Genomic DNA, 27,599 nt, shown 5'->3' with positions numbered 1-27,599 from the left:
GAAATTTTAAATGGAATTTTAAATAAATTATTTTAAAGGTATTACTTAAAATAAAAAAATAATAATAAATAGTTTGGGTTATATTTGGTACTTATGCATGGTTTTAAACACTTTCCCAAAAATAGTCCACATCCCTATTATAAATATTGAATTTTCTATCTACATTGGTAATTTACGTAATAGACGTTATGCCCGTTGGATATTATAGGGCATTACCAAAATGACCACTTAAATACGTAAGTACACCAAAATCCATTTCAGATACCTACTAGTCTCTATTAGTTATAAACAGATAAAAAACATTAATTTCTTGTAATAATATTTAGTCCTAATATCTATGTAAACAAAACGTTGGATAGATATCTGAATCGGCTTTTATACTGTAAATGGCTTTATATGAATAATAATTGGAGAAAGTTTTAATATGTGCCATCGTCGGTGAGGTCTTGGAGCGCTTGGGTTGGTGGCTGAACGGCTTCAGTTTGGTAGTAGGCTCCTGATACGAATGGATTGTTGGGGACGTGTTGCTGAGGCACTGGAGGTCTGGGAGGCGCGATTGCCCCGTACGCGGGAGGCCCACTGCCCTTCACTGCTGATGTCTCCGTCTAATAAACAAAATGTGTGACTAAATAATGAATCATTCCTATTCGGTTATGCTTAATCATGATACTCAAAGCGTTTGTCCCAGTTCCTTCCTCCTTGGGTAGAGACCAGGAGTATGGCCACAAGTGATCTAGCCAGATAATTGTACAAAGCAACTCCCATCTACACTCCGTGATACAGGAACTTTTGTTTGAACTTGAATTTACGGAGAACTAAGTTTGGGCTAGGGTTCCACATCCAGTAACCTACATAATTATTATTACTATACCTATTTTATTAATGATATTTTAACCATGTTCAATTGAAATAAAACAGGGATTCATCGTTACATGTAAGATTAGTTAGTATAGTAACATTATACTTACAAAGGTAGTTTCATTATCCAAAGACTTGACGGGTGTCTCGTAAGCGGGCGTTGGTTCGGCCCACGGCTGCAGCTCGCCTGACGCAAATATCCCGTATATGGTGATACCGATGAAGTGTACAGTGGCCCCCATCAGAAACACTGCACGCCACTCTGTTATTGCCTTTTCGTGGTTTTCCTAAGAAATATATCAGTGTGTTAATCGATACACATCTTCTACATAGAATAAAATTTAGTCTTAAAATTCAATATTTGTAATCAGTAATGTGTTTAAGATCATTTTAGGCTTTCTGTTTTCTCATGTCTATTAAAGAAATACTATTGATAAAATTAACTATTTAATTGGTAGATAAGTATAGTTATGTCGTATTAAACTTCTGTATTTTCACAATAATACACATTATTGTCTGGGCATTATTGACTGACAATGTTTGAGCTCCGAGTAATATACCGGGTTAGTAAATATATTAGGTATATATTATATTTCTAAGGATATATTTCAAATCTTAATATTCATATCCACAATAGCAAAGCATTCGTGCGCTTCACAGCTCTTACCGGTGATAGAGTGCTCAGCGCCCTCCCAGCTTTACACCAAAAATAAAAATTGCATAGAACCTGATCTTATTTGTACTTACAAGATGTTATGTTACGCGTACGATGTTATTAAACGAAGTACTAATAATTCAGGATGACTTGTAATTTACCTATATATACCATGATATGATTTGTCTACTTGTAGTATTACCTACCTCGGCTAGTTGTAAAATGCTAATTTTTAAAAAATCTATATACATTTGTAATATTTATACTACAAAAATTCCTAGATTTATTAACTTTCACAAAACATCACTGAGTCCATGGAAAGGAGCCCGAGGTGCACCATTGACCATGATCTTGTATTAGGTAAGTCCATTTAGACTTTCACAATCTTTTCAAGAGATTTTCCCATATTTAATCATGGTTACACATCCATTGCCTTAAGAATGTGCATGCTCAACATGTACAACGCACGGTTTCAATTCTGTTCGTTTTATATTTGTACCGCATGCGTTGCCGCATCACCGCGCACCCACCGACTGTTCATTTGTTATTCAGCGCACGCGTCGGGCGAGAGATTTCCTTTTTTAAATTAGCCACGGACGAACATCCTTTTTGTTTAGTTACTCAATATCGCGAGGAGGGTGGCGATTGTTTAATAAAAGGCTTCAGCAAGGAGCTGGGAGTGTTTTGAATCGGAAATTATTCCGGCTGTCTTATTTTGGTTAAGTTCTGCTAGAAAGTGGAGAGAATTCCGATCATGCGTACTCATAAACTGACGAGCTTGTATGAAAAGAGTGGATGTGGATGAATCAAATGTATCTGCTTACCGTGAAAGAGGCGTTATCAAATATATGTACTCTTTGAATATTTTGAAACGAGAACATTTTAAGTAAAAGACATTAACTCGTTGACCTTTCCTAAAACGTAGAAAAGGAATTTAGATAAAATTAATGTGATCGAATTATGAAATTGATTTTTAATTACCTTGTCCTGTGTAATGTAGTCTATGACGATGGGTACAAGGAAGCCAGCGATAGTGCCAATGCCGTTGGAGAGCCCCATGAGGATGGAGGCGTACCTCGGAGCGATATCAAGGTGGTTCACATTGTACCCGGATATCGCGAACCCACTGCACGCCACGCCAAGAGTCAGTTCTATCGTTGCAGAGTACTGTAGAAGGATAGATAGTCAAATATTTTTACGGTACAATGTTAGGGCAACTGCCAGTACTGATCATAAAGTAAAACACTTTGTTAACATTATAATAAACGTATAATAAACCAACTGGGATCCGCTTTATCTTTTTTCCAGTCTTCACATTTTTAACGTCAATTTTTTTCGTGTTAGATATATCCTAAATAGGATAAGTAAGGTGAGGTGAATGACCCGGGATGAGGTCTATGACCTTCTTTTCTAATTCTAGCTCTCTATCAATATAATTGCTCTTCCTACTCCTATACAATTTTCTTATATTTTTATGCTATCATTATATTTTTTACCTTATTGTTAGCATAAGCGACGAGAACAAAGAAGAACGCCTCGAGTCCGAATCCGCCGCAGTTGAACAGTTTTCTAACATTGGTGGTAGTCATGATGTTGTTCTTGCGCAGGTAATCCGCCAGCATGCCTCCGATTGGCACTAGTGACGTCATGATCAAGTGCGGGATGGCACCAACAAAGCCGGACTGTTTGAAAATTAAAAAATACTTATCATACTGAATTGATAAATACTTATATGTAATTATTTTCTTTTAAAATGTTGTATCATTAGAAATTTATTTGGTATTTTATTTGTAAACATCGTATAATAAACAACTTACTTCTGTTATCTGCATATTAAATCTCGTATTGAAATATGCAGATTGGAAAATTACGAGAAGACAGAAATTCCATGTTCGGCAGAAATTGGCAACTATGATTGCGTATACCTGAAACAATGATCTTTATTAAAATCAATATTGAATAGGATCTGCGAACGCCATATTGTTTTTGCTCCGCCGCTTCTTTTACACTTGCGCTTAGAAAGCAGTAGAAGTAATCATTGACTTTATTCATTTACTGGCGACCCGCCTAGGCTTCCTACGATAGCATTTAAGTATAGATAATCCTTTCTCCGAAAACCCTTTCTCCGGAATTTCAAACATGAAAATAATCCATCTTTTTCATCTACAAATTTCCTAGATTAGCGCATACATACAGACAGAGCAAATAATAGTAGTTTAATGTAGTGTGCAATCACTTTACTAAGGTAACTTGTAAAAATAATTAAGTATACTAAACTGAACTGGATATGTTTGAGCCTCAAATTCTCTCTTGGTTATAAATATAATAATGCCGTAAGCATTTTTATGACCTTTTTGCTATAAGAGAAATAAATAAAAAAAATCTAATTGATTGCTGACTTACAGGAGGTGACGTCGCGAAAGCTTTCCACGGCGTAGCCCAGAAACCTGGCATTGCTGCCTGCGTAGCGGTGCCCAGTGACTGTTCTATGTATGTCAGCTCCTTGCCGGAGATATGAGGGTGCTTGCTTGGCCGCTCAAACACCAGCCATAACCAAAGGGTGTACCTTTTGAAAATTTAAGTAAATATAAAACTACAAGGTAATTTAGGTATCCGTACTGTGGATACTAAGCATATCTGTTATCCTGTAAGAACTCATAAAGAAATTTAATAATAAAAGAAAGCTATCCGTTAATTATTCTCCAATACAGATGAGGTCCCCTGCAAAGGTTGCGGAGATCTGATGGGAGTCGCTTCGTGAAAAAATCTGTCTTCACCAAATCCAGGATCCTTGGACGTAAAGTGGCACCCCGGGCTCTTCTTCAGAGAGGTGAGGTGTAACCAGTACTAACGTCAGGTTAAAGAAAAAAGACAGTAATTACGAGTTTGGGATCACCAATACTTATGTATGTCCGTTTAGTTTTCCTATGTTCAACAGAGGCCTATGTTCAGCAGTGGAAGACATGAACATCCTACGACTATAATTATAATGATGATGATGAAATCTTTATTAGGGATCTAACAAAAAATAACTTACCAAATCATTCCCGAAACGCCATAAAAGTAGAAAGGCGCCTGCCACGCGATGTAGTCAGTCAGTAGGCCAGACAAAGGCATGCCGATGACGATGCCCGCGTAAGTCCCGCAAAAGGCCAGGGTTGCTAACCTGGACCTCTCCAGAGGAGGCGCCCACATCCTCCAGATACCGTGGCAGGAGGGATAGGTCACACCCTAGGCAAAAATATGACACAGTGTACCATGTACTTCGCTAGCTATGTAACTATAATGATAAGTTGTGTTTGATGTCATTCTCATGTTTTAATTAACGGGTTTTTCATTAGACGCGGACGAAGCCGCGGGCGCTATCTAGTATGGATAGAAAACGTAAGGAGATCTCCTATTATATGTAAAAGCATGACGAATAAAGTAAGCTAGGATGTAGAACATCACCATGGTAACCGTCCCCACTAATCTCGAAGATGCTTTGTATTTCGAGTTCGGATGACGACTGTACTTGAACTGGAATTGATAGCAGATATCTATTTATCTTGATATTGATTTCTACCCTGATTCAATCTAAACGCAAAAGAATGTGTGGAACCATAGATACAGATATGTATTTGTAACTCTTGGTTAAGTACCGATAGTATATATAAGTATTGAGATTTTTAATGTTATTGATACTTGGACATTGACGTAGATTTATCTCGTATTATTTTGTTCTAGCAGAAATATCCTTTGTAAAAATGATACCTAATGTTGATAAGCATAAAGTTATATTCCTACTTCATTTTCCTTGCTATATTGGATATAATATAGAGCAAAAAGTGTTATGTATTTGATTATGCGAAACTGATGTGTCGAATTAAATTCGGATGTTACAAAGTGAGGGGTGTAACATCCAAACGTGACAGGGCCTGCAACCGTCGAGCCCAGAGCTTCAAAATCGAGGATCGCTAATAAGCTTGATCATGCTCAGTCACGTTTGGAATACCAAATGTTGGAATTTAAACGTGTGACATTACAGTTGTTACATCTTCAACAATCGGAGATCATTTTTGGTGATATCACAAAATGTGTTTTTGGTATATATACATACTCTCAAATTTTTTTTTATGAAAATTAAATAATTATGTTTTCGGTATATGTTTATTTAAATATAATTATCAGGTAAATATTTATCAGATATAATAAGCAATACGTTTTGTAGTCACAAAGGAAATGTCACATAGTCTCAAGCAAAGAAATCAGGTGTCCACTGGTCTAACACCAGTTGACACCTGATTTCTTTGCTTTTTTCCATTTCCTTAAGGTTGACTGGGAATAAAGCTTTTGGCTTAAAGGCATGATGCATCTGAATGCATCTGTTATAGCTTTACAGTACAGTTTTAAATAAACAAATTACCTCAACAAATCCTTGAGCAATTTTCAGCATCACAACTGCAGCTGGTCCAATTGACATAGCACCAGGAATGGCCATATTGAGCACTGAAGATATGACAATAGCCACTCCAAAGATTCTATTGGCAGGGTACATAGACGCCAGGAAACCGCCAGGGACTTGGGTGATGAGATACCCGAAGAAATACGATGAATCTATAGAAGATTCCACTTCCACGTTCCATTCAAAAGGCGTGTCTTCCTTAACCCCGCTTGAAGTCTGTAAATAAATTTGATATTAACAAATAATATATGTGTATTTAAATTAATAAATATACGGTTTATACCATGTCGAAACTAGGATGATTAACATTGGCTAGGTAAAAGTATTTTATCATGCTACAATTGATGAATGTACTCCTGTTAATTATAATACCTATTAAAAACAATTATAATTATTATTTAATGTTCGAGATTTATGTCAACGGACTCAGCAATGCTATATTTCAAGATAAAAACTTGTGTAAATAAACCATCTAGTAATTATATAAACGTTTTATTTCAAGTATTTTTCTATCATTAACTGACCGAGGATTTAACCCGCTACCACTGCGTCAAAGAGGCCGTCAACAATTATTAATTAAAAAGTCAGTGGCTATATAAAAGGATGATATTTTATGGAAATATAGTCTTAATGAAAAAGACGGTAGAATTTCTGGTAGTTTTAAACGAAGTTTAAAGCGAAGTTGATTTCAAAGAATTTTCTTTCAACCGCGTCTCATTCATCAGGAATTTCTTAAAGAACTTCAAGCTACTAGATATTAAAGGAAAAATTATGAAGCAGAAAATAATAATATCGCAACTTAATTTCAACTACATATATTTTTATTCTAAACGAATTATGGTAATTTCTATTAATTGTATTTTCAACCATTTATAGTAAATAAAATAAAAAATTGAATATTTATTTATTTATAAATGTAGACAAATAAATTACCTAATTTGTTTGAATTATATTTCTCTAAAACATATCGTCCTAGCAAAGAGCACTGAAGACCACCAATACCAAGAACTTCGCATATTTAGATCGCTTTGATTCATTTATACAGAGAACAGAGAGAATTAATGATTCTTAATTTTATATTAATCTGTTCAAGGTTACTCAGAGCCAAATTTACAAAGCTCGAAGGCCGCTGGATATCTAATAGTAATGGAATTGAGATTAAAAGATAGGTTTATTAGCACATTACCTAAAAAAGAATCCCAAGGTTTTTTAAGACCCTTTTTCATGGTTTACTTATCTGCTAAGCTCTACCATTGGTAAGCACTCTGTGAACTTTGCGTATACCCGGTTACACTCTCCGAAGCAATATTCCGAAGCCCAGGGTCTGCCTCCCGACTTTGGTCCACTTGGTCAGATTGAAGGCGTCCTCAGTTAGCACAGAGGAAAGCAGGTTCGTTATATAAGAAATACTTACGTTATGCTTTTCAGTCATCTTGAGTTTAGCCATGCTCATATTGCAGCGCATGCCGAACATGATGCTGAAGCCGAAGCAGGCCAGCAGCGCCACGGTGTAACGCGCTGACAGGCACGGGCATTCTGCCCTCACGTACTTGTCTAAAAAAATGTGATGTTTTACGATGTGATCCCTAGTATATTTATATATATGCTTGTTTCTTGTTTTTGTCGCGTTGAAATCCTTCTAACGATAATAAAATTTTCTTACTATAATATTCTGCCATTTTAACAGCATCATCGGTGAAAGAAATATAGTTTTTTTTTGGTGAAACATATTAATCCGGAACTTGATGATCATAAATTTATTAAATGTTTCGAGCTTAACGATTATGATATGAAAATAATGACTTATTAGTCTTCATAGTAAAAAATACAATCTGTATTGTGCAATAAACTAATGATAATATTTTAACTCAATATTCTACAAAAAACATGAATGTCTTAAAATTTTTAAGTTTAAAACTATTTGGTTGCCTAAGTGTGCAGGTTTCCACAAGATGTTTTGTCTCACCGTAAGAGCATCAGTTAGCAAAGTTTAATTCAGAATAGAGTCATTGGTACATGGTCGATTGGACTTTGAATTTGTGTCTAGGTTTATTTATTATAACTACTGATTAGGTATATAATTGACTGGGTTAGCAAGTTTATATTTTTCTTACCTATGGGACGTGGTGGTGGTCGGTTAGGGGACGGTGGAGTCTCCAGATCTTCTCCATCATACATCTGATCGTATCCCTTTTGTTCCACATGAAAATTTTCATATTGGGCGTTTCTGAAACAAATATTTCGAGTAAAATAGTAGTTCATTGAAACAAGAACAAAACCTTATTTTCGGGATGTTGTGAGAAAAGTTGTTAAACACAGAGTGTGAAGAAAGAGGGATAAGAGACAACAAACAAATTTAAATTTCGCGTTATAACATTGAGGTGTGGTAGAATTGAAGGCCTATTCTTATTTAATTATCCCTTTTCAAAAACTTCCTCAAACATTGACACTAACTGCAAAATTTTCGCAATAAGGAAAATCGATATAACGTCGGCAACGGCAGCTTGTTATTTTCCTTTAAGTCTTATTAGCTACACACCTCTGGCAGGAAATATGATTAAAAAGCAAGTGAATGAGAAACATTATGCGATTAGCACCTGCGACAAGCGTCCCCTTTACGACTCCTCGTTTCTAATGGTCTACTTCATACAGTCTATGAAACGAGCACATATTGGTCGATTTATGTTACGAATTTGAAGCAGTAATGTTTTCTAAGGTTTACAATTCTGTTTTACATTATATCAAAAGAAAAGCTCACATTCCTCAGAAATTGATGTTTACAACAAATGTTCTAACCCGAATTTAAATAAAATTTGGGTGAATGCTTAGAATCGGAATAATCTGAATTTTATAATAATGTGTGAAAAATAACTAAAATATACATATACTGCGTTAATTCGCAAGTAGAATGCGAGCGTCCCTCTTGTCAACGCAGCCATGACGGGATACGGATCGGGAACTAAACGCATTATCGCGAGTTGATAGGCGCGAGTCACAGAGCACAGATGATGTCGAAATAAAACCTCCATACGAAATGTCTTTTAGCAAACCTTCCACCTAATTGGGAAGAATCCAAAAAATCAAATAATAAATTACTTAAAAGATAAAGGCATTTCGATAGCCAAATGCTAACATAAACATAATTTAACGTCCTAACGGTAGGGCTTAAACTTATTTTATTTTTAATCAATAGTTCTACTTTATTCACAAAAATATTCGAATACTATACATAATTCTGCTTAAAAATAATGACAGTAATCAATACCTAATGTCGTAGTTATGTTGATAATACATCCTTTACTTCTGTATAATTTGTGTTTGTTCCGCGGGCGTCGCTCGTCCTTTCCACTTGGTTATGCCTTTTATGCAACGATTCATTACCAGCGGGGAAATGGGGGACGCGAACAGATAGTCACATTTATTACTTTTGTCAGCGGAAAAATGAATTTTCACACCGATGACTCTGCTTTGACTCCATTCTTCGACGTCATATATCGTTATATCGACTTGGTATATGAAATTATTTACGAGATTTACAACGAGAAAGAGAAATATGCTGTAATTGCTTCCGTGTATGTAGGTATACTTCGATGTAATTATTTAAAATGTTGAAGAAGAAAGACTGTATCAAGCGAATTGTTCTGTAGAAGAGAGAGCCTTAAAACAAGCAATCTTTCTGCTCCATCAACAGTTTGTAGGATCAACGTTGAGTAAGCTGCACACAGCACTCTCGGAGCTATTACGCATCGCGATTGAGTTATTGTCAGCGTTGCATGTCACGAGCTTTGCGAGTACACAGAGGTTTATGCGTCCCACACTCTGGATACAAAGTCATCTTGGATAGTGTACACACTTTTAATAATTATTTGTTAAAAATTATAGCCAAAATAACAAGATTATAATTCATTGAAAAAATCTAGAGGATGCGGTGTATTTTGTATCACCCGTTAAAGCCTTGTATGGTTTACGATAAACATTTAAAAACTATGATATATAGTCAAAACCACTGATAAAGAATTATATGTTGTAAAATCCATCTAATCCATCTATTTTTGAATTTAACTGAGAAAAACAAACACGAATTGATTTTTATGTATTTATTTTTATGAATTGATTTTTAATATTTAACAAAAAAAATATTTATAATTTGTGAATCGGTCTAACAAGATTACATATCAATATGTATTCAATAAAATAAAATAGTATTCTAAAAATCAAAAACGACGATTCTACAGTCAGATAACAAAATGACTAGAACCTGTTTTGTATAGGGCTCCCCTCGCAGTTTCATTGTCGTACTAATGCACCCTACGAACTAACTCTAATTATGTGACGTCACTCAAATATTGTAATTACTGTTTGGAGCCCGTGTGCATGCCTCGATAATGGATACAGTTATTTTGTCGTTTAACTCCGTAACTAAATTGCTAGCTTCGATGTTTTATCTTTTGACGTCCATTAGTTTCATGTAGTAACATGAATAATGGATTTTGGTTAATATTGATTTTTTATCGATTTTTTGTATATATTCAAATGCTTTAAAACAAACAATACTAAAACCTTGACTTTTATTTGGAAAAACTTCATTTTTTTAATGAAACTAAAATTAATACAGATATCGTTTTTTTATTTTCAAATAAGCTTTGGGCGGTGGGCTAGCAACCTGTCACTATTTGAATCTCAATTCTATCATTAGGCCAAATAGCTGAACGTGGCCATTCAGTCTTTTCAAGACTGTTGGCTCTGTCTACCCCGCAAGGGATATAGACGTGACCATATGTATGTATGTATGTAAATAAGCTTTGTCTTAAGATTCTACTGCGATAAGAATTTACAAATTAATTAATCTGTAACCTACTAAAATTAAGCATTGCTATAAATAAGAAGCAAAAATATAATAGGTGGTATAATAGCTGTAAGTGATTTTCTAAATTCAATATTTTATTCAAAAACTATTGTTATTATAAATAATAATAAAACTTTATCATATTTACGTATAAGAACAAAACCCTCAGGCTTCATTAAAGTTCAAACTTCAACACCACAACGTACTGCTATACTATAGTCGGTACTATAATACCTATTAACTTCGCTGTCTAGTTAGCAATTCTTGGTTTGGTACCTAACTTCGCTTTCACAGGATATTGCACGAGTTTAAATTAATTGGCTAGGGAAAGATTTAAACTTTGTTTCAGATTTAGGTTTAAATTATTATCTACTAATCAATTTAGGGCAAAAATAATTTTTTGTATGTATGTAACTTTAAAACCAATTTGATAATAACCTGATTTTGATAAGAATTTAAAATGTGTGTAGGATCTGTCAACGAAAGAAATATTTAAAAGTAATAATATTTAACAATTCTGTAAACTGTTAGTATTCGCGAGGTCTAAGTTTGCAGCGAGCAACTAGTAAAAAACATACCCAAATAACTAGCTGATACTATAAGCTTAATTTGCGTATTTAGTTCTGTTTTGTTTTATCTGTAAGTATTTAATCAATTGATATTTATATAAACTCTACACAAGTCAAATCTCTTGTCTCTCCTTTATGACACTATTACGAACACTGTAAAGTATAGATTTAAGCGGAAGGTAAAATTTTGTGGAACTATAGGTAAAACAGGAATCAGTCAAACATTCACATCTAAAAAATTTTGCCACTAAGAGACGATTTCCCGAAATTGCCACTAGTAAATTTAAATAAAAATTTAATTAGAGAAAAAACACTATTTCGAGTAATAATTTACAATTTCACCATAAAATTTCTTAACTCGAAGACAGTTCCTGGATCCGACGTGAAGAGCCAGGGCGTGGGGTGTTGGAGTACAATATACACTTGAACTTCCCCACTATGAATATCTCGCCCAGAGAGGAACGCTGTGGTTTCTTAATTAATTAATTAATGGAAGACTACAGTCATTAGTCAAAGGGATGTTAAATATTCTTAATTGATATGAATTTGTTGATATTGATGAGGCATTAATTTTTTTTTTATGAAATATTGCGCTTAAGTATAATATTAAGGTTTTTGTGGCTTAATACAGGGACTGCAAATTTAAGTATTCTCATATTTATTTAAGGTTGGATTATAGTGATACGACATTTAATAGCCCACCAAATGACATATCATTTCAAGTCCATGTATTTTTATGGATCGTAATAGAAATTTATTGTCAGTGAAAATCAAAACTGCTGTTATTTGTATAAAAGCACACAATTACACTTTTATTTTATTAAGACTTAAAAAAACATAGCACTTTTCACCACTGTTATACCTTTCCCATACGAGATTTATAAAATCATCTATAGATAAACTACAAAAATACCTGGAAATATATGTTTTTAGACAGCACATTGATCGATCAGTCCACAACTAGTCAGGCACTTGTTTAACTTTTTGTACATTCTTTTTTTCAAAGTTGGCCATCGAATCATTTTTAATTCCGGCCCTGTGCACTCGCTATTACGACCACCCAGCAAACCACCCTCTCTAATTGATTTACAATTGTCGGATAAATTTGTTTCCCAACCTCCCTCTGTGATCGGCATCACTGATCGGGAATGCTTCGGTTCTGCAACGCAATTCACATAGATCCCTGTTTTGTAGTGGTGTCCTACTTTACTGTAAAATTAAAAATATAACAGAAACTAAAGTTCTAGAGCTTTCAGATAAACATAATATGTCTAGAATTTAAACTTCACCGATGAAGCATTCCATGAATTAGATAATAAAAATAAAGGTTAACTAGCTTTTGCACTTATTTCAAGGAAAAAATGTCACCTTCACCTTTGTGTGTCATTTCGTGAATTTTTTCCAGTATCAATATAATCAAAAATATAAATCCAAATGTTAGTAAGTAAACTACATGGTTTCATTAAATTCAAAATCCAAATAAATAGTTCTTACTATTCTTCAAAACATGTGTAGCCCAAATGTCAGCTCAAAAGGAGAAACGGCGGTGAGGCTCGCGGCTTTTTGAATAAAACATGTAATAAATAAATGTAGGTGACGTAACGAGCCATTAAGTTGCAAGGACACAAGGGATTGTGTTATTGGGAGCGAACCGAGAACATGCGTCATTGCAAGACCTACATGAATATTGCAGCATTATAAATCATATGCCCCTTAAAAATTAAATATTTACAAGAAATCTAATTATTTTTAATGTATACAAATGCAAGTTTGTATAGGTATTTGTTTGTTCATTTCTTACTTCTTTACGATTTATCTACTCAAAAAATATTTTGGAATTTTGTGAAGGTACATACACACACAGGTGATCTGAGATATAAGTTTTCCTTTCTGTCTTAAAAAAATATTTGTTAAATATTTTCATCTTGACCTGACCGAAACTAGATTTGGTTATTCAAAATCAATAACGTTTACCAGAGTCACAATTTATATCAATAAACTTTAGCTTTAATCCACAACTGAATTATATGAATACAGGAAATCTAAGATTGGAGGTATAAATAAATCAAGGGAACGGTCGCATTTCGACACTCACAGACATAATAGAGTTATGACAAAAATGGCGGGAGAGCTAAGAAATATTACTTGAAGAACCCGAGACGCTTGTTAGCGGCGCCGATTATTTATGGCAGGATTTATTTTATGGCCACCCACGACATCGAGAAATTCAATGATGAAATGGTACTATAAACATGGGACTGTCTATTGGTTTTATTGAGTTTGAGCTCACCTTTTTATTTGACTGAGAAATGCCCATTTGTAATATGATACAAATAAGTATTATATTTTAGGCAAAATCGGAAAGTCATCATTAAGGCAATTAGCAACCTGTCACTTTTTGAATCTCAATACAGCTGAACGTGCCGTGTTTCAATATTTTGACTGATACTATACAGTACTATACTGACTAGGAATATATTTATATTATCCAATTCAGAAGACTCTCTTATCCTTAACTGCGTGTCCCAAGTTGTACCCTTTGCCGTGTTCCTACAACTTCCTACATTGATCATTCTACTTTTTTTGATCTGGAGCATTGGGATGCGTAACATGATATAATGTATTTTTAAAGTTGAATTCTTAGATACATAGTTGACTCTGTACTTCTATCTATTTGATACTTTTATCAGATTCTAAATTCAATTCACACAAAATATTGTTTGAAATCTCAAATCGAACAGGAACGTGTTTTTTATTGATATCGAATATTAAATATACATCCAGCCAGCAAAATATAAAATGTTGGGCAAACAATACGCGCCAGTATTTGCGTTGATATTTTGAGCGCAAGTTTTCTCTCTTTGCCCTAATCTGCCGACAGGCGTCGAACTCACGTCCGCACTCTGTTGTTTCTTACTTGTTCTTATTGTTATTACAATCATCAATATTCATTTACTATATATTTATATCATCAGTATTTAATCATGGCTTTTTTCTAAATATTTTCTTTCAATTTTCAACTGACAAACGTAGTTTCAAAAAATAACTTTTCGTATATACATAATTTTCCAAATATAAGAAACTACTCATACTCGAGGGCATTCAAAACGTTACATCACGCAAGCATGTTATAATTGTGTTTTTACTAAAATTTCTGAACATACCATACGGCGACAAAAACCAAACAAATCTCTTAAAGTTCCAGGGAAATTCATTTTGCATCCGGGTAAATAGTAAATATCAATTACGCAAAAGCCGAGTTTAGCTCTTCTCAATTTACACACTTCTTACCAGAGAGACAAATGTTTTGGGAGGTTGTGGGTTAAAGAATGACCCCATACCGAGGATGAAAATTTTCGAAGTAATTATTGGTAAAATGTTTTATTTTTTAAACAAAGTTTGAAATGCAGTTGCGTTTATTTATAATTAAAACATGTTGAGTTGTATAATGTTAAAAGGTTAGTATTCAAAGCTTTGGAATTTAAATTCAGAGTAATTATAATAACCTTTACAAAACAAGCCACAGTCATTAAAAGAGAAACTAAATTTTAGAGGGAATTGAGGACAAAAACATCAGAACTCACCAGGTGATAAAGGTTTCTGAACTAGGCGGCAGACAGTCATCAGAACATGGCAAATCTTACCTTTGACCTAAACCTATACTCTGAGTGAAACTCGTTGAAATATGAACCCTAAAAGGAAATTTAAATCATTTATTACAATTCATGAAAACCTTCAAGTTAGTAAAATGAGAGGAGAAATAAGGTGGTATCAGGGTAATAGGCAATTGAAAATAAGTCCCGTGGGTGATTTTTATCTCAAATCTAATAGAAATGGAAACGGGACACAACCGTTGAAGACAATTTTAATATTCTTGTCGCCAGTGAGAGTATCGTTATAAAATATAGATAGTTCAGAACTGTGTTCTTTTAGTTTTGGTAAAGATGAACGATTTCTATATTAAGAGCATTATTTTGGTTAAACTCATATTTTATTTGGTAATATAATAACATATGAAAATACTAAAGCGCCATTTTATCTGTGCTCTATTTCATAAAATTTGCTCCAGAATTTTAGTTTATTCATTGCAAAAAATAAAAAGGTTCCCTTTATAAATATGGATTAAAGTTTCTTACTTAATTATATTTTCTTTCTTTTTAAAAAATAAGTTGTACGTGACCATACATGTGTTTAACATCTGTGCCGTTGTTATTTTGCGACACCGTATCGATCATGAACAATCTTTCAGGGCGGAGGTCACCGTGTTTCATCGCCATGGAATTCTAAACATTGAAGGTTGGCATTCTCATTAGGGAAATTGATGAATTTTCTTAATTTGCAATAGAACGGTGCCATTTGCAATGAATCCATAATTTTTTGAAATGATCGAGAATTTTATGAAAGGAATTTGTAATTAAAAAATAACAATACCGATACATAAGCTGGATGTATTTAGGTCTGTATAGATTCTGGATCTATTGAATACAAAATTTAAGTAAAATCAATACTAATTCAAACTGTTTTAAGTTATTCCTTGTATATATTGAATAAAAATAAATACTTGAACAAAATTAAATATTATAATTAAATATTATAAAGACAATAGTTTTCCATCTAAAATACGGCTTAATCTTGTACGGGGAAGATTAATTGATGGCATTGATATTCAGATAGTGACAGGTTTCTAGCCGTTCCACTAAGAAAAAAATCCCAAGTTTATTAGTCTTTCCCTTCTTAAATAAAATTTTATCATAGAAAAATGTTAACATATACCAATACAATACATTGAAGAAAAAAACTAATACAACTAAATTGAATCGTAAAAAGAAATTGGCATACCTACCGACAAGATAATGCGATCCCTAGGGACACCTCAGGGGATGTGGTGCGTAAGGTTGCGCTTATATGGATGATGTTATATTTTCACTACTTTATTGAACACTTAGAAGTATAGCTATCTAGCTGATTATCTTTATGAATCAAAGAAATACATGATTGACTATTTTGTCCATACGTTTCTATCAACGTATGGACAAAATAGTCAAAATTGATTGAAATTTTACTATAATAATATCAAAGTCGCGAAAAAAAGTTAGTTAGGTATATACCAATAAGTTTCACCTTTTTCATATAGGCTTATTTACTATTCTATCCAACATTTATCCAAGTATATCGCAGCAATAATTAACTTCTTGGGGCTACTTAGTTCGTTCCTACCTGCTCGTAGCACTCATCGGCGTAGACCTCTACGCCGTAGACGATTTAAATATTCCTTACGTTTTGGTAGTTGATAAACTTAGTGTTTGCATGACGTTTATTTAAAAAAGATTAAATTTTAAACGTTTTCATAATTTGTACATAAACTGCTCTCAGTGATGTGCTGCCCAGTTCTCACTCGTTAGAAATGAGATTGAAAATGTACGTAATAGCCAACGTGGCTTTGAATCTCCATAAGAAGCACGAAATTCACATGGCTCTGCTACAAAAAGAACATTTAATTCTTTATTTTACGACTTTCTAAAGGTTGAGTGGAAGAGAAAGCTTAAAAATTATATTAACCTGTTGTAGCTTCAAATTTCAATATAATTTTAAATAAATAATATGGTTTCAGTGTTCACATTATTTAGTTTTTATTAGGTTAATTAACATAACAGCTTACCGTAGTCCCTTGGATATAAATGATCATTTTGATACAAATAAAATTATACTATTAAATATGAAATAATTAGCATGTTAACTAACTTATCTGACATAACATTGACCAGTCATATTATATAACAAATTATTAGTAACATAAAACTTTTACTCATTGTTGAATTAAGTATAATTAAATATTAAATTGATGCGATAGTAACAAATGAACGCACCGACCTGTTTATATATCAAATAAAATAATTACTTACAACCAACGCCAAAACATATTCTTGGGGTCTCCAAATAGAATCAACAGGTGATAAGATTTCACACCCACTGTTTTTCTTTAAGCGATTTACCGCCCTACTCCACACTTACAAGGTTCTTATTTCAATTAGGAGTTTCAAGGGAACTATGTAGCTAAAACAGCCACCTGTAGATTTGGAATAGGATACTATTTTAACACTTGCCGAAAATTATATATCACTGCACAATCTTTGGAGAAAAAAAAACTCAATCTATCACTAGCCAGTGACAACTTTCAGTAAAACATTTAGAAAAAATAGAATTAAGTAATTAGTATATGAATAAGTAATGGTTCACTTTATCGCACATTTCACGAATGGAGAAGAGACGGTGGTGACGTCACGGCGGCTGCTATGAAACTAGCGAGAAATGCGTGCTACGGGTCGGTCCTTAACAAGAGAGCTATTCTGCGACTGACAATATTAATTTTCTTTTTTCATGAATGGCAAGTTTGGTTTAGACCATGAATTAATTAAAATAAATTTATTTCGATTCGTTTCTAAGTAAGTTTAAATTAAAAAGGTATCATTATATTATATTTAAACTAATACTTCCCTTTAATCGAAATTATTTTAGAGTAATCTGTTTATTCATAAAAAAAACTCATCTTACAATAGAATTCCTAAAACTAAAGTTAAGACTTCAATCGTCTATCCATATATAGAAAATGTGTAACGAGTGACTTATACTGCTATAAAACAGAAATGTACTAAATTAACTTTATGATAAGATAAGAAGTAAGAAATAATACATCTTTTCTTTTGACTCACTCTGCATTATTCACCCTCGCATTTACAGTTAGGCATATTTATAATAATAACAGTATTGATTTTTGTATTTATTCTCTAACCTATCAAATAAAATATAATGGAATAGATATAACAACAAAATAATGTAAAGCATTATATATTTTGTTTACCAAGACTTTCTTATTCATCTTTTCATATACAAGCGGCAGTATATTATTCAAACTTTTACTTCTCAAATTGACTTTATCATATCAATTCTCTTCCAAAATTTATCTCAGTTGGGAGATAGCCGAATCACACTGCGGATTCGTCCTATATCCTGAAGACAAGAGTGTATAGAGAAAAGTACTGTGTGGCAGAGCGAAACAACAACAGCCAAAGAAAGAGAAAACAAAGAGGAATTCATTCAAGATCAGCAATCTTATTCTGCAACGAATTCCGTAACGATTTAATAATCAACCTTTTCTGTCTTATTCTCTCTTTAGTAGTCGGTCTCTGGTGGAAAAGAGAGTAATTTTCACCGAGTATTTGGCACTTCTCCTAGTGTTGCAGAATGACGTTAAAAGTTCCGCTCCAGATTCGCAGACAATGCCCTAATTTATATCCAACTCACTTACTGGAGTCGGAGACGGTCGGTATAGTATGAGCAAAATACCCCTCGCTGAATACATTACATATCTGACAACATTTTTCGCACGTATTACAAGATATTGACTTTACAATATTGACGGTTTGTATTCTTTGATGATATAGTTATTATTAAAGACGTATTTACTTTTTATTGAAGCAACTTTTAAAAGTTATATGTTTGCCCCATAATTGTTGTACATCTAATAAAAGTTTTTAATATAATTATGTAAATTTTAACTACTTTATTATACTTTGAGAAAATCAAAGCTGCGAATAGTGGTTAAAACGTCCGACCAAACGCTAAACACCCAGCCTATCCATCAGGGTTCGATCCTAGCATAAGAAAAAGGTGGCGAACCTCTGATGTAAAAGCTGCTGACCCGTTTATTAATTTACTAGTTACTTTTTTTAATTACGTAAGTTAACTGAAACGTGTAAAATTACAAAAAGGATCACAATAGCGCGAGCGTTGAACTAAAACTTTGTATTCATAGGATAAGGAAAATGTATAAAAAACCGAATCACAAAGCCAATTACATTAAAACATTCGGCGCGGGACAAAGGGCGGAGAACAATGGAGCCTGGAAGGAACCCGCGATATGTCTTTCAATGCTTTTAACTTTCCACTGATGGCGGCGGCGAGGGAAAAATGGTGACGTCGCGCGACAAATGCCCGTGAAATAGGGAAGGGGAATGTATGATATCGATATATCTAACCGTTTATTTTATTTGATATTCCTTACAAATTATTCAATGTGCATTATGGTGACATTCATTCGTTCTGTCATTCTAGTTCAGTGGTCACCAGAATGACAGTAGGAACGTATTATATTAATATCTGAGTTTCTTTTCAGAATATTTTATAGTTTATAACACAAATTTTAGTTAAAAATACGCCTTGGACCAAATTAAATTGGGTAACTAAAATGACCATGTTACAGTTTTTGAACATTTGTATGTTATCTTATGCGAAAACACAAAAAAAAAATGGATAATCCTGACTTTACTTTTAGAATTCCATTACATTTGTTGTGTATTTTACCTATAAATTGCCATCAAGTTGCTTTATAACCGGTAATCAAATTGGGTAAATAAAAATCATGACTGGATTTCGTAATTTTCAGAATGTTCTTAGGTCACTTATATATTTTAGTATATCGTACAATGAGCACGCTGTACTTGTTGTTATTCATCAATAAAATAATTGTCAATATCGAAACATATATTGACAAAAATTGTTTAATATCGATACTGTACCCTTACGCCAAAGAGCGTCCCTAATAAAGAAGTGAGACGTAACGTAACCGATGGGGTATCGCGGGTTGGTTGCACCGCAAACTCATTTTATAAATCGCGGTCCGTTCGGCCGGAACCACGCGTTTATTCACCCTATACAATAATGCACTGCCATTATCGCTGATGCCATAAAAACGCATTTAACACCGCTGTTTCAAAATTGTAATTTTTTGACAAATTCACTTTTACTGCAATTATTTTATGTCAACATAAAGTAAAACGCAAATGAATTTTAGTATCTAAGATTGTAACGTTTTCTAGTTTGCTTTTCAGACTTTCATAGAAATTCTATTAAATATATTGATATATAAGGATAACACATGAGCTAGTGCGGACAATGCCCTGTATTTATTCTTTTATAAACGACCGTCCTTTTCGGCAACCACTCGCTTAATAGACGATATCAAGCTAAAGATCTTAAGTAAATCAAATCGCCCCATGAATAGCGAATGAACCCCGGGCTTTTCACGGACTTTCTACAGATGGCTATCACAATGGCCGAGATCAAGGGAGACTTATCTTCCAGATTCGCAAAAATGTTTCTTAATGCTTATTTAAGTTTCATCCATTTTGATGTTATCACAGCGTTAGGTAGACGCGCTCTTTCTTTGCTTTTTACTCCTGTTTATATTTTGTTTTTTCTAGTGAAGAGATTACAGTATTAATTTGCGATAATATAACGTAAGGTATTTGTGATTTAATTTTGAATTAAAAAGTTGTTTTCACATCGGCAAAAATTAATGTATCCAAAATAAGTAATATTAATCCTCAAGTGATCTATTTGATTGATTGATGATTATAATAATAACATACGAGTATCTTGGTAAGAACAGACCCTATGAAAATTATATAAATTTGTTTTATTTTAATGACCTACTTGAATAAAAACATTGTAAGTTATTATTGATATATTATACGTAGCTATCAACAAATAACTCCCCCATTCGTGATTCATCACTGTAAAAAGATACTTTACAATGTGCCCGAATTTACATTTTTATGATCCCTAAACAGGCAGTAAATCCGAACCGTTATAAACCAAACAATAAGATCTTGCGATGTACAAATCTGTTAGATGCACCGCGGAACCCTTTTCGGTTAGGAGAGTGAAAAACAACAATAACCCTCTTCATATGTGTGCGAGCACACGCAATACACTTTATAAGTCTACAGACGATAGAGTAAAGAAATGTTAGACAGCTCCTTTAGGTAGGGTTAAGTTGAGTATATGAGAAAAAATAACTTTTATTACAACTTGTAAAAGTAATAATTTGGATATTCAAATAAAAGTACATTTATATCAGCTTTCAGTTTCAAATTATAAGTGTGTTCTTATTTGTAAATCTTTGCCTAACATTTCAAGCAAGCAATCAAAAAAATACATTTTACGTCATCTACACTATTATTATTACTACTATTATTTAGCCAAATAGCTGAACGTGGCCTATCAGTCCGCTCAGGACTGTTGGCTCTGTCTACCCCGCAAGGGATATAGACGTGATTATATGTATGTATGTATGTACACTATTATTATAATCAGTCGTAAGTCCATTGCCTCATAACTTCTTCTAAGACGTCAAGAGCCAGAATTTCCTTGTTTAGGTGTGTGTAGTTTTGTATGTAGAGTGTGATGTGAGGAGCTTTCGAGTCTTTATAAAAGATTAAACAGAGATTTAAAAAAAAATTAAACATAAGCTTTATTTCAGGAAATATAACAAACTCGCATAGAATACCTTAAGCGGAGTCAAATGTAAAACTCTGGTGGAATAATAATAGTTAATCAAAATCAATTTTATTGAAACGGATCCCTGCGTAACAAATTAATATGAGCGCGAGTTGATTTGCATATATTGTAGTCAGCAGACGACTATAGCGTTTTATTAACTCTGCATCGAACCCCTCTCAGTTTAAGAGCCACGCTATTTTCATGTTTCGGGAGTACAAATGGGAATCCATTTAAATTCTAAGCCAACATTTCAATACTACGAGATGTAAATGCTTTGGAAGGCAGTTTAGTATACTGGTTCAATCAATTTAGTGTGCCTATGTAAAGCGTCAGTGGAAAAGTTGTTATTAAATCCATCTCGTATTCAAAAGGTACCAAGAACGAATCCATCAATAAAATCAATAACTAACGTAAGTTTCTAGACAACTTAAAATTTTCCGACTATTATTGGTTTCAGCAACTTCTGACAAAGGCTCTTTTTCTCCCCTGTAAACTAACCAAGAACATTGGATGAAGCGTAGTAATCAAAGGAAACTTAAGTAACTGAAACATTGCTTCGTAACTAGGTCAAACGGCTCGTGCACAGCGTACTCGTATTTACACTCTAACAGAACTCTTTTTTCTGCCTTTCTTAATTATTGTGAACCGATGAAGTTCAATTAAGATTCTCAATCAATCATTATAACCCTGATTGAAGATAAATGTTTAAGAGAGCGGCAAAATTTTAGTAAATTTACTGCTTTACAGGCGGCTTCGCCCTTTTTTTTCTTATTAGCCTAGATGGACATAGAAGCACTTCTTATGTGACATGGTAAGATGATTCGTTAAATAATTTTTAAAGTTTTACATTGTATTTACCATGTTATTCTTATTTGATTGCAGATATATTGTTAAAAACACCAATTAATGATTTACATCTTTGTTTTATCTACGATAATAACCAAAACTTTAAAAAAGCAATTTCGACGAAACATATAACGTCTGTCTCAAATCGAAGATGACTTTGTTGTTCAATTTCATTATAAGACAACATCACACTTTAAATTAAAACATTTGGCTAGGTTGGCTCTACAAAACATATAGGTACCCTTTGAAGAACAAGTTCATTAAATTTATCTCGTAATACCCAGAGCGTTGCCTTTGTAACTTTGTGAGCGGATTGCAAGGGACTGCGAATCGTCAGGCTTCTCTTTGAGTCTCAGTTGAGGGGCTTGCATGTAATAGACTCGATTGTGCCAACGATATACTTATTTGTTTGCCACTGATCGACTCTAGGGGCGCAATATGTCGATACACAGAAACTTATCCAAACGCAATTTGTATGGCCTCAGATTGTTTTCTTGTTTTTTTTTTTTTTTTATAACGCAGATACATTTTCTATTTTTTTTTTACTAAGCATAATTAAATAGACGGATAAGTAGAATAATTTTACCTAATATCTAGAATTGATATAAATAATTTCTTGCTTTTTTCGTGTAATTTGTAAAAACTGGTTCTAATCCCAATTTTTACCATAGGTATCAGTCGGTGACCGTGCCTGCATCCCTAACAATTACATTAACTTTTAGTTTAACAATAAAGTTATTTCAAAATACCCTGGTTTTCAATGACCGCAGATTTAGCTCTGAGGTTATTGGAAATGAATTTATTTGTAGTAGGATTTTATAGTACTAACACAGGAGAAAACAAAAATCTCTTGCGTTTTTATGTGTTTGACTCACCAACAAAATACAATAGCCGAAACTGTCTGTTTAAAATTTTTCTATAATCTAATTCTAGGCAGAGCCACGGGTGTATTCTCAAAACAAAATTATAATCCTGCGCTTTTGACATGTAATACCTAACGACTGTTCCCAATCCCAACTTTTATCCCATTACTCGGCGTCGCTGTCAATTACATCAACTTTCGGCCTCCGAGTTGTCGCCGTTTCGCCGAGATTGCATTTTAGATAATGGCTCGGTAATCACGCCGGTGATTTATCACAGCTATCTCAGCCTTCACCGTCCATTAAGCAATCAGTGAGCAACCCTTCTGTTGTTCCTGGATTCCGCATGAGAGACGGTGGGGTGACGCCTGCTGACAACTATGACTTCTGGTAGACCATGGGGCGTTAAAAATTCAACAAATTGTGTTCGCTTTGATGGTTCATACATTACATCGGTTCTTCAGTGCATTTATTTTGTGTAATATTTTATAATTTGTGCTCACAGTGTGTGTGTCAGATGCTTCTCGTACATTGTAAAGTTCCATCAAAGGATTTTTATGGTATTCTTCTTTAAGGCTATGGGCAAGTAATCTGTTTATCTCCGTATCTCACTTCCTAATTAAACCTTGCCCTTGGTGTTATTATTTTTGTATTGGTGCCGAATACCACACGGCACTTGCATCCATTAAAAAATATCATTCAAAATTATTGAATTAAAAAGTATTATATAGTTGGGGAGTTCCAAAAGCTTTCTGATTTAAGCTCCCGATCCGGGGGCGGTTGGCTAACTAACTTAGGGGTACAACAACTGACATGCATTAGCGACATTTCCGGTGGCGTTTACCGGCAACATCGTTACGGACCGGAAATTCAATCAAGTTTTGGCGCGACTCGCCTCTTATCCAAGACACTTCACTCACTTTTTATGGGCTATTCGTTAGATACGAAAATAACATGATTTGTTGTATAATATTTAAACATTTAAATTAGATTACGCTTGCTAGGTTCTCAATTTTGTGTTGATCCTGCGAATAATCTTACAATGTTGTATAGGTAATTTGGTTTATAAACAATAACTCTGCAAATTGTTATGTACCGAGGTAAACAGAAGACGAAAATTCCATTTTTACTTTCATTTTCACTTTTACACTTTCATTCAAATTTCTAAAATTTCTGTGCCTAAATAATGTACAGTACAACTCAAAAAGCTTTAACGCCTAAACCTGAGAATATAGGTTATGCGCTAAATTGCACTCTAGACATGACGGAAAAGTCAAGAACAGCGTACTGTCATGATATGATCATTGTTCAAGCGAAACAAACTCTAAAAATTTTATTGAAATTTAAAGATTAGGACACATAATTTTAATAATTGAAATCCTTCGAACTTCGCCTAAGTCTGCAAATAAAGGCTGTTTACGAAACTGCAAGCGCACCAAGTTACAAGCTCACAAGCCGTGACGGAAGCGACACGGAGATCGTACTGTCATGAACTGATCAGTATTGTTGGCGAAAGAAACTCAGAAAAGATTCACTGAAGTTTAAAAATTCATACACATATAATATTTAATTGCTGAGACTCTTAGAGCTTCGCCTAAGCTTGCAAATAAAGGCTGTGCGCGAAATTGCACGCACACCAACTTACAAGCACTCGAGACGTGACGGAAGCGGCGAGAAGAGCGTACTGTCATGATCTGATCAATAGTCTTGGCGAACTCAAATATTTGCACACGCCGAACATTAGTGGCGACGACGAGGAATGCAATATAGCGAATGTGCGACGAGAGAACATAGAGTAAGCACGAACAGATCAATCTTAGTAATATTTGTATTGTTTTTATATTATTACTTGATTGTTATCAAATATGCACATTCAATATTAAGTAAGTATAAGTAGGTGAATTATGTTCACACTTTTTATCCTCTTGTTATATTTGGATCAGTACTATAGTATGCATGAAATGCAGTTATATCAATCTTAGATGAAATGACTTATTTTGTTTATATTCATATTAAATATAAATAACGCGTAACCAGAGAAAATTACATATTCAAAATATAAAAATACAAATACCTAACAAAACCAAACACTCGATAACGTTTATAACTAAGTTTTCACATTAATTTAGTAGTAAAATCACGTGTGAATGGTTTTAGACATGTATGATGCTTTTAAACTGAAGAGAGTTGGGGTATTAAATTAAGAATATCTTTGCATACTTTAAAACTTAGAAGAGGTAAAAATATAATTTAGAACTTACATTTAGAGAATCCTTAAAACAATTGTCGTTATTGTTATGCTAGTAATCAAACGTATGTATTATCTAAAGACTTTACAAATAAGTCGATACAACACTGCCTGAATTAAAAAAATAAAGCATGATAATTATCAAACATTTTTATATGCCATGTCTTATCTTACTCTGTGCGGTTTAATGTTACATTGCTGTTTTTGAAAGCGCGATGTTCTCAGCGAGTAGGCGCCTCTCGGTCTGCTCTTGGCGCCACATCCGTTTGTGCGACGTCAGGGGGTTTGTTCTTTCCAGTAACTTTTCCTTTGGCACAATACTATATCTATATACCAATATACCTACTATCTTTCGTCATTGAGTGACTGACTGACATTCAACATACAACCGAAACTATAGCGCGTAGGAAGATAATTTAACTTGTTCCTTATAGGGGATCACTCTCTACCGTGGTGCACTTGTTAATAGAGCTCTCTCCCGCAGATGTCTTAAGCGGTGATTAAGGGAATAAGAACCTCCGCCTAGTTCAGTTAGTTCTGTCTGTTAATAAGCTCACATGGGAATTACTTCGTGGCTTACCCGCAATTAGATTGAGGTCGCGGGGGGACTACCTAAAGAAATAACCGGGTCAAATGCCATGAATTTATGAAGAACATGTTAAAAACATCTTATAATGTTCAAATTAAACTCTTCTCAATGAATTATCGACAAGCTGGTTCGAACTTATCAACAAATACAGAATCCGAATTAAGTAGTTGTAATTCGCTGTTTTAAAGATCAATAATAGTAACAAAATAAAAGCTCAGACATGATGATGATGCACAACGCTTACTTTAATATTTTAATTCACAAAATCATTAGTCTGCAATTTTCGCTGACTCTTTGAAGTGGGATTAATTTGGGATAGCTCCGCCCTAGTCCAGGGCTACGGCCAGCACACACCGAAATAAATAAATCCCTGTTCATTCAGGGTTCTCATTAAACAAGTTCAGACACTCATTAAAACTGGCTTTTATAAGGCTTCCTTTAAATTCATTATGTTTAGTAAATCATCAAAAGGATTTGGTAATTATTTAACTTTTTTCCTTCTAAAATCTTCTAAATAGGTATTTCAACAACCATTTTTTTTTCCTTTTGACAAATTATTTAGGTACAACATTTATAAATGAAAGATCTTGTAAAAAATTAATCGTCTCTCTCTGCCCTCTCCTCCAGGGTGGAATGATATTTGTAGAAAATCCTTAAATCAGGTAATCAGCCGACCAAAAACTTCGCTCTTCGCTACATTTTCTTAAAGCAACAGATTTTAAGTACTCGTATCAAAGAAAAATCATACATACATACCTCTAGTCACGTCTATATCCCATGCGGGGCAGACATAGCCAACAGTCTTGAATAACTGAAAGGCTTCGTTCAGCTGTTTGGCTTAATGATAAAATCAAGATTCAAATAGCGACAAGTTGCTTGCCCAACCTAAATGAAGAATCCCAAGTTTATTAGCCTATCCATTAGTCGCCTTTCACGACATCCATGGGAAAGAGATGGAGTGATCCTATTCATTTTTATATTTGTGCCAGGAATTATTGTCTTCATTTTCATGTACAAAAGATTTTGCTTGTCATATTATACTTTTTGCATAGTTATTCAATACACTCTCCACCGCTTAGCTTTTCGGCCAGGTTCTTCTATCGAATTTTTTTCACCAGATAGCTGTCAATTCAAACAACTCAAAGGAGTACCGATTACCTAAACAGGTAAGGCTCAGTCTATTTGTAGGCCATTGTATTAGGCTAATAAAATTAGCTTCATCGTATCCATAAAACTGTTATTATTTTACCGCTGAGCCACAGCTACTTTTGGCCCATAAAGATCTATCTGGTCCGTCGTCGGCCCCCCGGCGCCTAGCGGAGGCGCCGCGCCGTCCCGCCGGC

At 33.9% G+C, this 27,599-nt stretch overlaps 1 protein-coding gene across 1 annotated transcript in view; it reads right to left on the bottom strand.

Annotated features, from left to right (window-relative positions):
* Positions 1–419: 419 nt before the first annotated feature.
* LOC106141162 (vesicular glutamate transporter 1) overlaps positions 420–27,599 on the bottom strand; it is a 33,015-nt gene continuing 5,835 nt past the window's right edge. Inside the window, exons 2-11 of the mRNA XM_060947941.1 lie at positions 8,072–8,184; positions 7,372–7,511; positions 5,919–6,173; positions 4,551–4,744; positions 3,917–4,079; positions 3,331–3,438; positions 3,010–3,195; positions 2,495–2,680; positions 969–1,145; positions 420–605 (exon numbers count right to left, since the gene is read on the bottom strand). Of these exons, the coding sequence (XP_060803924.1) occupies positions 420–605; positions 969–1,145; positions 2,495–2,680; positions 3,010–3,195; positions 3,331–3,438; positions 3,917–4,079; positions 4,551–4,744; positions 5,919–6,173; positions 7,372–7,511; positions 8,072–8,184 (1,708 nt within the window). The remainder of the gene's footprint in view (positions 606–968; positions 1,146–2,494; positions 2,681–3,009; positions 3,196–3,330; positions 3,439–3,916; positions 4,080–4,550; positions 4,745–5,918; positions 6,174–7,371; positions 7,512–8,071; positions 8,185–27,599) is intronic.

This window comes from Amyelois transitella, chromosome 14 (assembly GCF_032362555.1).
Source record: "Amyelois transitella isolate CPQ chromosome 14, ilAmyTran1.1, whole genome shotgun sequence".
NCBI classification, from domain to species: domain Eukaryota; kingdom Metazoa; phylum Arthropoda; class Insecta; order Lepidoptera; family Pyralidae; genus Amyelois; species Amyelois transitella.
Note: the sequence above shows the minus strand (reverse complement) of the source record. Positions and strands in the feature narration are given on the sequence as shown.